The sequence below is a fragment of the Peromyscus californicus genome, unplaced genomic scaffold, assembly GCF_007827085.1.
Source record: "Peromyscus californicus insignis strain IS unplaced genomic scaffold, ASM782708v3 Scaffold_10__1_contigs__length_136768540, whole genome shotgun sequence".
Taxonomy (NCBI): Eukaryota; Metazoa; Chordata; class Mammalia; order Rodentia; family Cricetidae; genus Peromyscus; species Peromyscus californicus.
The window spans coordinates 21,492,267-21,509,731 of NW_026294391.1; the positions used below are offsets into that span (position 1 = coordinate 21,492,267).

A 17,465-nucleotide genomic window follows, 5' to 3' on the forward strand; every position below is an offset into this window, starting at 1 on the left:
CATGCCCCTTTGGAGAAAGCTAAACCCTGAAGTGGATGAGCACATGAAAAGATAGTAAATTCTCTCTGCACTCACCCAATTATGATGTTGTACACAGAAGAGAAAAACACAAATCATAACAAAACACCAAGTTCCCAAATATCACGAAATGTCTGCTCTTTCAAAACAGAAATAATAATACATATTTTCTCATTCTGGGTTTTACACTCTTTTGAAAATTTATTTCGTTTCCCCTCCGAATTAAATCTTGTGGTGTTTCCACTTGGCCTCACAGGAATCTAAAGCTTTACTTAGGTATGTGAACTGGGGAATGGAGGCTTCGGGGGAAAGAAATTCAAAAGTCTCCAGTGCATAAGGAGCTCTGTTTTTAGACCCAATGCCCTCTTGTTCTCATGGGCCATATTTTGTGTCCATCTGCTATCTCATAGATGTCAAGGGACACAGTCATAGTGCCTCATACACAATAACTCTCTGGTAAGTAGTTTTAAATGGTGAACCATATGGTGAAATTCAGAATAAACCCACAGTAACTGTTTAATTTCCAACTAACAGATAAGAAAACTGAGCCAGAGAGTCATCGATGAACATACCCCATAGCATAAAACAAGTAGCAACAATTTTGAATTGGGACATGGGAAATCTCAATGTCAACTTGAAGCTTGAAAGCAGTGTCATAAATTACACAGACACAACTGATAGGTGGTTAATTGATGTGGATACTACTGTAGCCAGCACCATCTGTCACTTTGGGGTACTATAATTTACAGTCTCTATAATTACAGGGATATTTTGTCACTGTATTCCTTTATCACTACTTTCTGATTTAAATGTCACCCCAACACACTGCAGCATTTTATTTTAGGACATCTACCTAACTTCATTATTCTGTCCCCAGATAGATGGCAACTTTGCTGTTTTGACCAAATCCAGGACTAGCTATCTGAACACCCAGAACCAGTTACATCTTCACTCAGCTTCCAAGTACACTACAAGCTCTTCCTTCCCACAGAAGCCATTATGAGACTGAAAAATCACATCTCCCTCTTTTCTACAAACTCCAAATGGACTTATAAGCCAGAACATTTGTTCTGCTCCTTTATCAACACAAGGACACATGTTAAAGGTCAAAACTCACCCCACCCAAGTCCCCATGGTATTTTAAATATAGAGAATCCAAGTGGTAGATCTGAGTCAGTTCTTTGGAGTTTGGGCTGCTTATTAGAATCATGTGGAGAGCTTTGAAAATCCCAGTGTCTGGACTGCAAGCCAGAACAAATGAACAAACACCATGGTTATGGGGGAGACTCACAGCTGTTCTTTACAATCCCCAGGTATTTGGAATGGGCAGGTGAGTCTGAAACCATGTCTAGTACCTGCCATTTTGCATTCTGTTATATAATGAATAATACACCTCTCCCATAAGATCTGAATGCACATAAAGTTAAGAAAATGCCTTGGCATTTTAAGCTTTCTCTACTCCAAATGTGGATCATGGACCAGTAACAACAGCACTACAGGGAGCTTGTTGGAAATACAGAATCTCAGCCCACTTCTCCAATCCTACTGACTCAGAAGAAGCAACCTCCCAAGATTTGAAGAGCTCCTTATACACCAGGAGTTTGGGAAGCATATGTTTATGGCCCAAAGTGACCACCTACAGCTCAAGCCTCAGAAGGCCACTTTTTTTAAAAAAAAGTTTTTCACAAATATCGATAGTTTACATCATGGCATTATTAGCGACCTTCTGGACTGTTCTTTGCCTGTACCTAGAGGAAAACAAACAAAAAGAAAAACAAAACTAATCCTCTTCTCTTCCCTAAAGAGTAACTCATATAAGGATAGCAACAAAAGAAGCTAGAACAATTGCACAGCTTGGCGTGGGCTTAATATGTGCACTTTGTCCTTCCTAAGAGTAGAGAAAGAAAGGTTCTGTTCTTACCTTGGCATTTATATACCAAAAGCACGCTTGGAAACCACATTGCATTCCTGTCAATGGTCTTTTGAGAATAAAATGTACCTATCTAAATAATGCCACACAAAATAAGAAATTTGGACAGTAAAAATTCCATGTTACTTTTCTCTTTGTGTGTATGTTTTCTAGATTTCCTATCATATACCAACAAAATGTTATAAACAAAGATTAATGAGGGATTTACAAATAGAAACATCACTGTTTTTCTTGCCCACAGGAGAGACACATGTAAGATTATAAAAATTCTCATAGCATATGATTGGTTGGGGAGAAATGAGAATTTTTTTTTTTTTTTTTTGTTTTTTCGAGACAGGGTTTCTCTGTGTAGCTTTGCGCCTTTCCTGGAACTCACTTGGTAGTCCAGGCTGGCCTTGAACTCACAGAGATCCGCCTGGCTCTGCCTCCCGAGTGCTGGGATTAAAGGCGTGCGCCACCACCGCCCGGCCGAGAAATGAGAATTTATAACTTGATGAGATTTAGAAATATAGGAAAAAATTAAGTGCAGTTCCAATTCCCTGATATGAAAACAAGACCATGAAATGCAGGTCCATTTGTATTTCTTATATATTTACATTTACTTATGTTTCTTGAAACTTGAATCCAAGTAGAGTATCTTGCTTGAACCAGAAATTGCCTTGATAATTGATTGGCATACAAATAGTCTTTTCTTAAAATGCATTGAAAGGGTGATCTGATTACAAGACCTTCCCTGGACTATTGGAATGGGAGGGGGAACTGCATTCAGCAGGGGTCTTAATGTATTGGCCTGTTAAGAAGGGGATTAAACAATGTGGACTTCCTTTTCATTCAATTTCCCTAAATAGTATACTTTTATTATCACCTGAAATAATTTGAAATGAAAAGTAATCAAATTTGGTATGTCTATAGAAATAACTGAACATGTCTTTTTTCTAAGTTACATCTAAATAAGCCGTGTCTTTTTAAAAAAAATCCATGGCTGAAAAAGAAAAGAAAATGCTATGAAGCCGGGCGGAGGTGGCGCACGCCTTTAATCTCAGCACTCGGGAGGCAGAGCGGGGCGAATTTCTGTGAATTCAAGACCAGCCTGGTCTACAGAGTGAGATCCAGGACAGGCACCAAAACTACACGGAGAAACCCTGTCTTGAAAAACGAAAAAAAAAAAAAATGCTCTGAATTAGGCTAAGGCATATCATTGGTTTTAGGATTAATCTCACTTTAGAAGTCACTAGAACATGAGCAAATGTGACCTAGACTTAAGGATTGAAAGCACAGCACAATGATACTCTCAAGTGAGAATAGCATCAATAATTCCTATCCTAAATTTATGATCGGGTATTTATGTGGGGATGGTGCTCCTGGTTAATGTGGCAATGCCATCCCTCTACCTGGCTTTTCCAAATGTTATAACACCTTCATACACTCTGCCTCTATTAGCAGCTGCTGGGATTAAACATAAAATCTGAACAACAAACTATTCTGTGCTCCTTTTAGGGCAAAATGGTGGCAAGCCGTAACTTAAATCATGCCTTGTATTTGCCTCCTTGCAAACTTGGATAGTGTGCATTTTCATCAAGACAATACAAGATATAGGTAATGACAGAGCTGGGAAAGTACACACTTCTCATTGCAAATGGGCACTTAGGTCTCAGCAAAGGTTGCTCTTGTGGTTTAGAAATGGATTGCTCCCACCTGTAAAATTGCACCAGGAAGATGATCCCCTCACCCCAATGCAGCCTACAGGGCATTAAGTGTTTACCAAGACTCTTAACAGACATGCCTAGACTTTTAACATTGGGACACAATATTGTCACTGACAAAGTTGATGAGCAAGAACTGTACAACTGAGTTATAAAGACAAAATTTTGTAACATTTTCATTAAATTTGTGATTTTGTGTTGGGCTGAATTCTTAGTTATTGTGAGGCACATGTGGCCTGTGGGCCACAGGTTGGTTATGTCTGCTAGACTCATTTATGCACATTTTACTCCTTTGAGCTTCTTGCCAGTGGTTTAGAATTTTTTTTTCCCCTGTGAACATAAGTCAGAAGTTCCTGAAGACTCTAGAGATAGTTGAAAACAAACAAGAAAAGTCTGGGAAAGTGACTTGGACTTTGGTACGTTGATAAGACTGAAATAATTTCTGCTCAGGTGGATTGATCAGAATTGCCACACAGTTGTCAACATTCCAGTTGTGTCGCTCTACATGCAGATATAGCTACCATTCATATTCTTTAGAAATGGAACTAAAGAAGAACATCACGGGCGTGACTCCACGAGCTGGGAAATGGGCATACTCACGAGGATTGGGAAGCCTTTCTTCGGAGCAAGTAGTCCACGACATCCGGATCTGTCTCCAGAAGGCTGATGAGCACTTCATTCTGGAGATCTGGGGGAACCTGCAAGAGCCAAAGGTTGAGGCCTAAACCAAACTCCCTGTCAAAAGATGTAAAGCATAGCCTCAGCCACATTTTGTCAGTATATGTCAAGCCTTCGAAACCTTCAGGATGCAGACTGACTTATTAGTTCAAATCAAACCTATACCAACCCATATACCATGTTTAATTCTCAGGACAAACTAGAGATTATCAGATAATCACATTCACTTCAAAATGCCGTATACCTGGAAATCTTGTCTACTCATTTGGATGCCTCTGTTGCATAGACTGGATTTTCCTTGGCTTTGAGTGAGCAAATGATCATGGGTAAGAGGAATGGTGTTCATAATTTGTATTCAAATGAGGACACTTTCTAGAGTCCATATTTTGAATTATGTTGAGTGAATGGGCATAAATTATGATTGTCTGGAGATGTTCTGAAAACATACAATTAGCTGATTTAAGTGCTCATGTCCTTAAATTTTAAGTCCACTATTTTAGTTGTGAGACTCTTAACACAGTACATTAAGAAGGATTTGTTGGTCTCAGTTTCCCCATCTATAAATTGGGAATATCAGTAATAACACAGAGTTGCTAAGGTGAATAAATGACTCATTTTGTTGTTGTTGCTTTTTGGTTTTTCAAGACAAAGTTCCTCTGTGTAACAGTTCTGGCTGTCCTGGAACTTGCTTTGAAGACCCGACTGGTCCCAAACTCACAGAGATCTGCCTGCCTCTGCCTCCTGAGTGCTAGGATTAAAGGTGTGCACCACCACTGCCCAGCTTAAATGACTCATTTTGTGTTGAGAATTTGCAACAGTACCTGGTGATGAACACTCCCCCAAAAACCCAAAACAAAACAAAACAAAAATGATGCTGATACGTCTCTGCACAGGCTATGATGATTCAATGTCTACCCTTCTTCATTTCTTATATCCAAATCCTACTAGATTTTTCTCACTTCATAATTCCATGGGCACTAACAGGGACATTATACATGAGTACTTCACTTCTTCCAGTCTAATCCATAATTCATTCAAAGATACTCTTAAGTCAGTCATGCAGAAATGTTCCCTGGGAGAAGACTGAACCCAGCTCTGACAGTTTTCTACTCCATAGTCCCTGCTAGCTCAAGCAAAAGCAATGCAGAGTGCTGGGAGAAAATAAATTTTCTCACACGTAAGTTCCAAGAGAAGAGTTTTCAAAACCACAGAGACAAGTCTTCTGAGAATAAGTGGTTGGTGGAAGAATTTGCCTTCTGCCTCTTGCAGTACTCAATTGTTCTTGAGTTTGAGAAGCTGGAAACAATCTTATTAACAAAAACGGGCATGAGAAAGCAAGAGACCGCCTTTCTTCTCTCGTAAATGAGTTCCTTCTACTTCACCCCAAATCTTCATGAATGACATTGGCAAATTCTAGCCACATAGCTCCAAATATGCAAGGTGAATCCAAGCCTGTGTCCTGTCTATTTCCAGTTCTAGCCAGGAGGTCAGCTTGACTTCCTCTGTTTGGTACTTCTTCCCTTTCCTTCCATTCCAACTGCAGTGTCTGAAGTTCAAGCCTTCATTACTCCTTTGCAGAGCTCATATGTTAGCCATTAGCACCCTCCATTCCCCTCTTCTTAGAAAAGTTCTATCCTAACTCCTCTCTGCAGAACCGGTTATTCTCCAAACCTTGGGTCAAGGGCGAAGTGGACCTTAATTGAAGTTGACTAATCAGTCCATTCCCAGAGCAGCACATCTGCCTGGGAAACAGGCAAGTGGCTCTCCTAGAGTTGACCCCAAACCATGATACTGTCTGAAAAGCTTAAGAGAGAGACCTGAGACAGATCCTATAACCACATATAGCCTGAGCAGTCCACTGACACTTTCAACAAATAATGGCAGAGGCGGTAGATAGATCTTGATAGCATTTGAGCTCTGGGTTAAGCTATACACAAAGTCACACTCAACTTTCAACTATCCAGTCATCTGAACCCTCAAATTCCTTAAACTACTTTGTGTTTGTAGAGGGAAAGGAATATATACACTTGGTGGCCCTTTCATGTGGTAGCTCACTAACTTGAACCCTATTTCCTTAAAATACGCATCAAAATTCTCTACATGGTTGGAAGATATTCACTCAAAACTTTTTATCCCCACAGATGAAGCTACATCTTGCTTGCTTTCCTCAGCATGTAGTTCCCATCTTCTCCTCTAGAAGTGGTTCAGATATCCTTATTCTAGCACCACTGTTTCTCTTTCTGGCATTCTCCTGGGTCCATTCTTTTCATTCATCACATTGACATTTGGTCAGTGCTTACAGAATATCAGGAAAGGAATTTAGGGATTCAGCTACAAACCAGACAGACATGAATACTTGTATTTGTGGATATGGCAACAAATATAGGAAGACGGGCATTTAAAAAATACACAAGGAAAGCATAATGTGAGTCCTATAGAAAACAGCAAACAAGGTGAGAAGAAATGCTGAAGGAGATGCAGTATTAAATGGGACAATCATGTCATGGGAAAATGACATTTGAGAAAAAAGTCAAAGTTAGAGAATATCACACCAGGAAGAAGGAAGAAATTAATGTTAAAAATCTTGAGTCCAGAACAGTGAGAGTCTAGCAAGACTGTAAAAGAGTGAAGAAGGGGATGGTAGGAGGGAAGCAGGTAGCCAGGGCCAGATGTTGTAGAGTCCTATGGATCATGATTCAGACTTCTGTTCTTGTTCAAAGTGAGTAGGGAGGCATTAGAGATCTTGAGCTGATGACTAACACATTTTTTTTTTGAGACAGGGTTTCTCTGTGTAGTTTTGCTGCCTGTCCTGGATCTCGCTCTGTAGACCAGGCTGGCCTCAAACTCACAGAGATCTGCCTGGCTCTGCCTCCCAAGTGCTGGGATTAAAGGTGTGCACCAACACCACCCAGACTAACACAATTGTTATCACTCCGGCTTCTCAGTGGAGAGTTTATTGAAAAGAAAGCCAGGGTTGAATCAAGGAACAAAAACTAACAAGGGCAACTGATGGGTTCCAACCATAAACGGTGGTATTGAAGCAGGACAGCAAGATGATGGGAAATGTTTGATCTCAAATACAGTGAAGACATTGGTGACAATTTAAGTTAATTTATTAGAAAGAGAGGAAGAGTACAAGAGGCAGAAAGAGAAAAGATGGTTTTAACTATTGTTGCTTGGGTAATGAGGATGGAGAAGCTATTGACTGACTTTGAGATGCTAATGGAAGAGAAGGCTGGGTGAAGTTCAGGAGTTAGGCTTTGAATGATAATGTTGACAGGTCTGTGAGACATCCAAGTGGAAGTATCTAGTACACAGCCAGAAATGAGGACTTGGAATTCAGTTTATAGGTCCAGGCTGGGCATAGAAATGTGGAAGACACATATAGATAGCATTTAAAGCTCTATGATAAAAACAATGATCTAAGAATTAATAGGGAAAGAGAAGAAAAAGTGTGGAAATTTTAGAATGACAGATTGCATTCTCTTATTATATTAGATAAATTAAGCAATTAAAAACCCATCATTTTAACTGCATGACCATAATCAAATAGACATACATAATTACATCTATTTTTTAAAGCAATATATAAATATATAAATGAGAAATAGTTTTATTTATTGCATTTTTATATATTCAGTTATTTAATGTGTGTGGGCATACATGTGGAGATCAGAGGACAAGTTGTGAGAGTTGGTTGCCTTCTTTCACTATGTGGCTAATGAGATTTGTGTTATAAGCAGCTTTACTCATTGAGACATCCTGTTGGCCCTAAGAGAGAGACTGGACATTGCGGCATATATCTGTAATCCTAGTGCTTGGGAGGCTGAGGCAGAAGGCATAAATATGAGGCCAAAATGTGGGCTACGGAGTAAGACCCTTTGTCAAAGAAGCAAAGGATGGGGAAATTCAATGGAAGAGTGCTTGCTTTGCAAGGGTAAGGCCCTAAGTTTGATTCCCAGCACTGAAAAAAAGTTGAGCAAAGCAAAAATAATATAAGCCAAAAATGTATATCTTGAATTAATTTTTGTATTATTATTTTTAATTTTATAATTTAATTTAATTTTACATATCAGCCATGGATTCCCCTGTCCTCTCTCCTCCCGCCTCCCATTAATTTTTATAAGAAACATCTAGGGGCAAATTAGGAAAATGCTTGCATATTCATATAGTTAATTTGATTTTAAAATTTGTTATGCTTAGATATGTAATACAAGTTTTGCTCCAAGCACCAATCTGTTCCCACTGAAAACTAAACAAGAGTGCGTGTCCTTTGGAGTGATACAAGTACTGCAGCCCTAATTCCATGGCACTACATGGTTTATCTAATGATAAATTATCAATGTGGCGAATCAGAATAACTTGCATTATTACAATGGGTTACAGGAAGTGTCATTGTTTAAAAGATAAGTTGCTGTAATTTAGTTGAACTATTCTGCATTTTTAAGTTTTTACTCATTCAACTAGGCTTGACTGCCAAGAAATTAAAATTGTTGAGGATTATTTTATGTAGTATACGTGACTTTTACTTGGTAACAAATGCACATAAAATGGGCCAGGGCTATGAATCTCTATATAATTTCTTTGTGAAGATTCCATGACAGCATTTGGGCTTGGAGAAATGATTTATATATACCAACAATGATAATGTTAAGAATGTGGCTCCACAACTAAAAGGAATATTCTCTTATGGATTCTGACAATATTCTCCTATGTATAACTTGCACACAGAATTTATTAACTACATTATTTCCTTTAAAATGCCATTTTTGCTACGGAGTGATTTAAAGAATCTTCTAGAATTCATATGGTAATACCACATTTTTGTTCCTCAGAAAAAAATGGATCCAGTGGGGAAAAGAGGTAAGGAGGTAGAAATGATGTACTGAACTGATTTTCAAATATTCACATCACAAGCTACAACTAGCCTTCTTTCCAGAGAATCCTCATTTTCTATATTACCTTTCAATAGCTATTATTTAATAAAATATTTAAACTACAGGCTCAATTCAATCGGATAAACATTAATTTGCTATTAATTTGGGGACTCAATAGGGAATCAAAAGCCCAGTAAATAAACTAACAGGCAGCAGCAGCCTAAAAGAACAGTGTGATACCCAGCCTCCCCACTCTTGGAAAGGTACACACAAGTCAGTGCCATTTTCTACCAATTTATTTACTGGGCTTTAATTTATCTATTATGTCCCTAAATTAATAGCAAACTAACATTCATTGAAGCTAGTCACTTCTGCCCATTTTCACGGGGGTGGAGCTGCTGTCTAAGAAGTATCTGACTCCACAGCACTTGAGGTCTAGTTCTGGCTGTGCTGCTTATAATTAAGGCAAACTGGGACATGTCAACCACCTTCCTTAGGATCCTGTGCTTGCATCTGCAACTCTGGCATGCTCACCATACTTATCCTGTTTTCCTTTAGGAACAAGTTATCACAAAGGCTAACATATCTGAAAACACCATATTAACTGAAAGGAAGGCTAGTAGTGAAATACATGAAATAATCTAAGCACTATATGAAAAGGTACATGTTGATATCATGAAAAAGAGTAACGTTTGTTCTGACATTGTCTTTCACTGTCGTGTGTGTGTGTGTGTGTGTGTGTGTGTGTGTGTGTGTGTGTGTGTGTGTGTGTGTGTATGCCAGAGGACCATCTCAGGAGTAATTCCTTAGGAGCTGTCTACTTTGTTTTGTGAGACAGGATTTCTAATTGTCCTGGAGTTCGTTAAGCAGGCTAAGCTGGCTGGTCAGAAAACCCCAAGGGTTTTCCTGTCTCTGTCTCCCTAGCTCTCTAATTACAAATGTGTGCTTGCACTTGACCTTTTGTTCTTTAACATGGTTTCTAAGGATTGATCTCATGTACATCATGCTCGCACTATAAATACTTTACTGATTGAGCAATCTCATCAGCTTCTGCCTCTTTAGTTTTGACTAACAACTATGAATTTGTCTGTGTTTTTCCACTGGTCCACATAGAAGAATCCCTCTCTTATCTCCTTAACTAAGTTAGGAGACTTTCGTGGAACTTTTACAATTCCAATCTGTAACCCACAGCCCCACAATGGCAGTGATCTTGAAGCAGTACTTGTATTCTCCCCAATACGTTGCTCCTCTTCCATCAGACAATGTCTTAGTTAGTAGACAATGTCTACTACTGTAGTAAAACCACATAAACAACATAACCAAATTCAATATGGGCAGGAATACAACTCTCAGGTCACAGTCATCACTGAGGGAAGTTAGGGCAGGGATTCATGGTAGGAACCTAGAGGCAGGGACTGAAGCAGAAGCCATGGAGGAGTGCTGCTTACTGGCTTCTTCAGTCAGCTTTCTCGTATAACTCAGGCCCACCTGCCCAGGAATGGTACTGTTCCCAGTGGACTGAGCCCTCTCAGATCAATTGTTAACTAAGACAATGACCCACAGGCCATCCCACAGGCCAATTTTGTGGGGACATTTACTCAATGAGGTTTCTTTTTTGCAAGTGACTCTAACATGTTTCAAGTTAACCAAAACTAGCCAGGACAGACCTCAAAACTTTCTGCTGGGACATCCTGAGAAGGTGGATCTCATGATGGCAGGGATTGTCTCAGATATAGACTTGTCCTGAGGCAGGCTCTGTTGGTTACTCTTGCTTAGCATTAGGGAAAGATCAGGTGTGCAATCCTGACTAAGCTCCCCAAAGCACCAGCTCTGGGAAAGGTTTTCCTTTATATTGAAAAGTGATACACAAGAAAAAAATGTTTGTCTTCATCAAACAATTCTATATGTTGAAATGAAAAAACAAAAGCAAAAACCAACCAAACAAAAAACCAACTAGTCCAAAGTTGGTTTACTTAATTCATTTTACTTAATTCATTGTTTGCCATCAAAATCTCAATTGGATTTTAGTCAAGGATTTGGTAACTTTAGACATTTTCTAGGGGTACCATTTATGGTTGTGTTTATCTGGCAACTCAACTCCTTAGATTTTAATGTGTTCTCTCAAAGCATAATGTTATTCCAAAAATCAAAAGAACTTTGTACTCCCTTGCTTCAGAGAAAGAAATGTAAACACCACACATATGAAGGAATAAAACTGTCACAATTAAAATCTACCCTATCAAATTAAAAATGAAACTTTGAATGATTGCCTAGAGTATAACTGCTATGAGGTAGTTTATTCCATAAACCACCAAAAGAGAAAAAATGGTACAAGTTTTCTCCATAACAAACCATTAGGTGCTCCCTGAACAGCAGTTCCCAGGACCCAGCCCTTCCATATATGTCAGTGGGCGTTCCACAGCAATCCACCACTTTGTACTTGACCAAAAAGAATGCTTTGGCATTTCAAAATCTCAACACTCCCCAGCAAAAGTAAATGCCACTGGAAATCATGATGCTACATTTCAGTTAACATGCTGAAAGGAATCACTTCGGCTGTTAAGGATTGTAAAAGCTCAAACAAGGACAAAATCAACCTGAAACCTTTTTGTGGCTCTGTCGTGACAGGAGGTTCATTATTTTGGGAGGCTCTGGGTATATGTGGAGGTTCAAGAGGAATTCAATTTGGTAAATATTTCTTTGATTTTTATTTTTTAAGACAGGTTCTCAGGCCCTATGTAACTTAGACTGACCTGGAACTCACCATGTAGCCCAAGGTGGCCTCAAACTCACAGGAATCATCCTGATGCAGTCTCCTGAATGCTGGTACTAAAAGTATGATCCACAATGCCCTGACTTCAGTGAGTATTTCTTGAAGTTTTTTTGGGAGTAATTGAAGAACTTTAGTGAGCAAATACAGTGGAAGATCCAAAGGGTTTCTTTGAGAATGATTTAAGCAAGAAAAGAAAAAAAAAACACAAAAGAGAAAAGAAAAGAAAGAAAGAAAAATGAGCAGTGCTTCATGGCAACAGGTGAAACAGCTCAGGAGCAATGTCCTTTTGCTCTTTCCTGCCTGCATATGATCCCAATGGAAAGGTGTTGTGTCTTTGCAGACAAGGACAGGCGAGCAAAACACCAGCAGGAACTTAGACTAGCTGTTGGCTTCAACATTAAGTTGGGAAGATGCTTTAACTAGTTTAGAGGTATGGAAATTGTTAAAGGTCTCCTGACTCGCCACTGTCTCTTTCTTTGTCCACAGTTGGCCTCCCTCTAGGAGATACTGCATCCAAGTACCTCTGTGACTTTTTTCCCCATGGGGAGGCATTGTGCTTTAGAAATAAGCTACTTAGGCATGGCCTTGCTTGGGCACACAAACTTGTCTTACTCCTCACAGGTGGCCATATCTAGAGAAGCTGATGTTGTGCATAGTGCCAAGCTTAACCTGTGGCACATAAACAGTGGTTGCTTTTTACTCTATTAACATGAAAATGAAAAGCATATCCAATTAGAGGGATACATTCCTCAGGGTGGTTTCTTGTTTGATGACTTGAATGACTGCTTGACCCTCTTTGAATGGCATACAAAAGAGATTCTAAAGAAATGCAATCCACACTGGGGAATGAAGAGAACACAAAGCAAAATTAGCCTCCCAGCTGAGCTTGTGGAAATCTCACCATAGCTTCTGATCTTTATTAATTTTTAAAATTTATTTTGCATATTGACCACAGTTTCCCCTCCCTCCTCTCCTTCCCTTCCATCCCTTCACCTCCTATCTAGCCCCACATCCATCCCTCCTCCATCTCCATTCAGAAAGCTGAACTTTTTCTTAAAAGTAAATTATTTTTCATACAATGTATTTCAAAAAATATGGATCACTTCATAAATTTCCATGTCCTCTGATCTTTGCTGCCCTTAGTGGATCTCCAGCTCGGGCTGACAATCAATGCAATAAGAATGTGCTTCCTTTCCACATCTCCACTGCACTCAGGGCTTCTCCACTACCTTCAAATGGTATCTTCTCTTCCTTGCCCTTTCTGAAAAAGCCATGCTATGGAACATGCTATATCATTCCTTAGCACAAGCTGAGAGCTTTCTCCACTCCACTCTGAAACTCTCATTAATTCCAAGGGTAAGGGGTTATTTTCCCACCATCACTCACAGAAGAGACAGCTTGCAGACCAATTAGCACCTCAATGATTTCCACAGTGAATGCTTTGTACTTGGGAGACCAATCTACAAACAAATGATTCTTACCTTCTATTTCTGGTGTTTTCAGAAAGTGCCAGTTTATGTCAACTAGTTTTAAAATAGTTGTTGACAGAAATGGAGGGTCATGATTTAGAAGTATGGGAATTGTAGAGGTATAGGCGCTGAACCAAAACAGCAACAAAAATACATTTTTTTTTCTGGCAGTATAGAGCCACACTATTCAAGACATAATTACTGAACGTTATCTTCTGCCAAGTACTTTCTAGATGCTGTGGGTGTCAGTGTGTAAAACAACCTAAAATCTCTCTTTTCATCGGGTGCAATAGTGCATGCCTTCATTGTTAGCACTGGAAAGGATGACACAGAAGGAATGTGAGCTTAAGGCTAGCCCAGAGTATATAGGGATGCCATGTCTCAACAAGCAAACAAAACCCACTGACATTATAAGATTTGTATTCTATTTGGTTTCAATGATCATAATAAATAAGTTAATCATGGAATGAGTTAAAGGTTATCAGTACTACGGAAAGAAAAAAATGAAGAGTGGGGAAGGGACTAGGAACATGTGCACATGCTAGTTGATGACAGTATCATTCACAATGGCCAGGGTGGGCTTTTTTTCCAAGGCAGCACCTGAATGTGTTTGATAAACCAGGTACCATATTACTCGAGCTTCATGACAGCAGCAGTTTGATTTTTGTGCACAGTATATGTCAGTCTTATGCTATATGCCTTTTCTAAATGACATGTGCTACATGGTATTTCTAAGTTTCAAAACAGTCATATAAAGCAGGTCCTTTAATCTCATTTTTTTTACAGAAGAAAACTAGGGCTTAGAGAAGATAAACATGGGGTCATAGGTCATATTACAAATAAATGGCTTGGAGGGGATCAGGATTTTGATAACTAATTCCAAAGCTCATGGTCTTTCCACCCAATCTGTGTTTCCCAATATGTGGTTTCCCTAGGCATGACAGGAATCTAGTTAAAGCTCCTAAAGGGATTCAATAGAAAGTGCTGATTCCTGGGCCCTGTGCTATTCAGTTCAATCTTCTGGATAGTAACCTAGGAATCTGAATGTCTAACAAGTTTCCTTGCAAACTCTGCTGCACAGTGAAGCTTGAGAACTACGATTATCATCTTTTGCCTTGGTCTTTTTGAGGAAGCTGAGATAGAGTCTTAAGCTGTAGCCCAGGCCAACCTGGAATTCACTCTGTAACTCAGGCTGGCCTCTACTTCCTGAGATTGTCTTACCTCAGTCTCCTAAGTAGTTGGATTATAAACATAAGCTACTACATCACAATTACCTTTGCCTATGACCATGAAGGTTGTCATCAGGATCTATTTCCAGTTCAAGGACTTCCAAACAAATGCCTAATCTGACTCCTTAAAAAAATAACAACAACCAGTTCTCATGGTTGAGGGGATAGAATCCAAGAGCTCATACAAACAGGGTAATAACTGTATCACTTAGATATAGCCCCAGACATTAGTCTTGTTCTTGAATCATGTTATCCTCTGAATTTAGGTGCCTCTTGAATACTGGGCCAAAGCCAGGTTCTTTCTTGCCTTTTCCTATTTTTCATTAACTCAGATTATGGTCACAGAGGAGACATTCTCAACATTAGAAAATGAAGGACATTAAGAACAATGTTTAGATCATTGCCAGGCTTCTTGGGATTTCTAGATCCTTTCCACCAGTTCTTCTGTGGAATGACTGCTTTCAGGGTGCTTTGTGCTTTTAAGGAAAAGCTCACAGCCATTGCTGCTAATAAGACTTCATGTGCAGTGTCTGTCAATGGTAGCAGTTTATCCCTTTTCCAGCTCATAAACCTTCCTAGGAACTGTGAAGAGACACAGTGGCTAACTACCTTTAGTCAGCTGGCAGGTTCTGTCATTTGAAGCATCTGAAAAATGAAAATACTAAACAAACTTTTACACACACAGATGAATTCTTATCCACCCATAGGCATGCTCTCTCATGATACTTGGTATAACAGAAAAGATTTGGAAAGGCCAAGCATGCCAAGAGAATAAAAAATTGTGATGAAATTAATTTTTTATATGCTTTTAAGAAACATAAAAGAAGAAGTCAGTTCTGGAGCACTCAGCCACACAGATGTCAGACCTAAAAAGGATCTTGGATAGCATTCATTTAAGACTATTCCATGATAACTAAAGAAATAAAAATCAAAGATGAGGTCATGTAACTAACATAGCAGAGAGAGATTGTAGTCAAGTTTTCTGGTTCTACTTTATTTTTACCGACCCTGGTTTAGGATCTTTGTCTTTCTTTCCTTCAATTTCTTCCACTGTTCCTTTCTTTTTCAGTATAGTTCCCACACTCCATCTAAGGAGATCAGACATGAGTACACCGACAGTTAACTTACGTTAAGAAAAGTATATTTAATTCTTGCATGCCCAAACTTTCCCCACATGTAAGAGTCAGGACTTGAGAGACAAAAATCATACATCACACAGCTACTATCAAGTCACTCATGAATCTAACCAATGTTTATCTTGTCTCTACCATACCATTGGCACAGCAGTAATAAATGCATCGACCAGAAAATATTATATTTTGGTGAGGAGAAACACAACTGAAAAGAAAAATTAGCAAAGTTTTCTATTAGTAGTGGTTACTTCTAAGGAGAAAAAGAACAGAGTGTGAATATGAAGTCAGGGTGTGGTGTGGTGTGGTGTGGTTGTTGTTGTTGCTGTTGTGGTGGTGGTGGTGGTGGTGTGTGTGCGTTTTGCTGGTAGTAGTAGAAGTCATAGCAGGAATAGTAGAGTGAGGGTGGAGGCATTAGATTTTAGACAAAGTCATCAAGATGGACTTCTTTAAGAAACACAAACCATAACTTGTGCACATAAATATTTGTTAATGCCCAAGAGAATCTCAACATCAATCCCTGCAGAGAGTGATAAAAATAAAGTCAGGTTTGGAAACCATCACACAAGACAGAATACTGATGTTTTGCTGCTGTCCTAACTATTCCAGGTGGCAGGAAGTAGAGAGAAGAGGGATGACATAATTACAATGACCTCCGCCTTTCAAGAAGATCAGGAAGCATTTTGTTAGTATCTGAGGTGAAAAGAAATTTCTGATGGTTTGTGGTTTCATATAAAGGAGAACTTTGCTTAGAATACAGAATTTACAGAATAGAATTAAGATTGATGAGAGATATTATTTTGTTAAAAAGTCCAGAGAACATGAAGTAATGCCAAGATAACTTGGCAAGATGATATGTGACTTAAAACTTGATGAAAATATTGAAAAGTTCAGACATTTGATTCATCCAAATATGTAATTAATTATGAGAATTTGGACTGAAGTGTGAAATTTATATAGTTGATGACTAATTCAACATTTTTGAGTTTTCCATGTGCAGCACAGGGACAATGCTTCAGAAACACAATGGGGAGCAAGATGCCACTGCTATTCACTGTGGTAAATGCATTTCCTCTTCCATTTGGGCATCTAGCCAGAGTCCAACTCCCAGCCTCCCTTGCAGTTAAATATGATCTGTGGGTAAGTTCTGGCCAATAGAATTCAGTGCATATAATGGACACTCTTTTTAGATATACAGTAAAAGCCTAGGGATAACAGAATCTTACAGTACATGGATCTGAGGTTCTGAAGTCACCACCTATGAGGCAGTCTACCAAATATCTGATAAAACATTATGATACTTATGTTTCTAGTGTTAAAATACAGAAATTAAAGGCAGCTCATGTTGTCAAACTAATATAATTATTAATTAACATTTGGTCAGATATTTACAGTCTATATAACTCTTTCTCATAGCAAATGATTCTGGTCATAACCTTAAGAACTAGGTAATTTTTTTCACTTTACATAAGTCAAATTCATGCTTATGGGGTATTGAATTACTTGATCACAATAATATAGGTAAGATGCATGAAGAAGCTATTCCAAATCATTGACATTTGAATATCCAAAATAAATTCATGTAGGACAAGCACGGCAATAAATATACTATAAAGAATTTGATAAGTGTAGAAAACTATGAAGGATATTCAGAACAG

At 38.8% G+C, this 17,465-nt stretch overlaps 1 protein-coding gene across 4 annotated transcripts in view; it reads right to left on the reverse strand.

Moving 5' to 3' along the window:
• Arhgap6 (Rho GTPase activating protein 6) overlaps positions 1–17,465 on the reverse strand; it is a 499,280-nt gene that overhangs the window by 12,261 nt on the left and 469,554 nt on the right. For all 4 annotated transcript variants that reach the window (XM_052713349.1, XM_052713423.1, XM_052713492.1 and 1 more), the window contains exon 10: positions 4,252–4,349. In XM_052713349.1, coding sequence (XP_052569309.1) covers positions 4,252–4,349 — 98 coding nt within the window. The remainder of the gene's footprint in view (positions 1–4,251; positions 4,350–17,465) is intronic.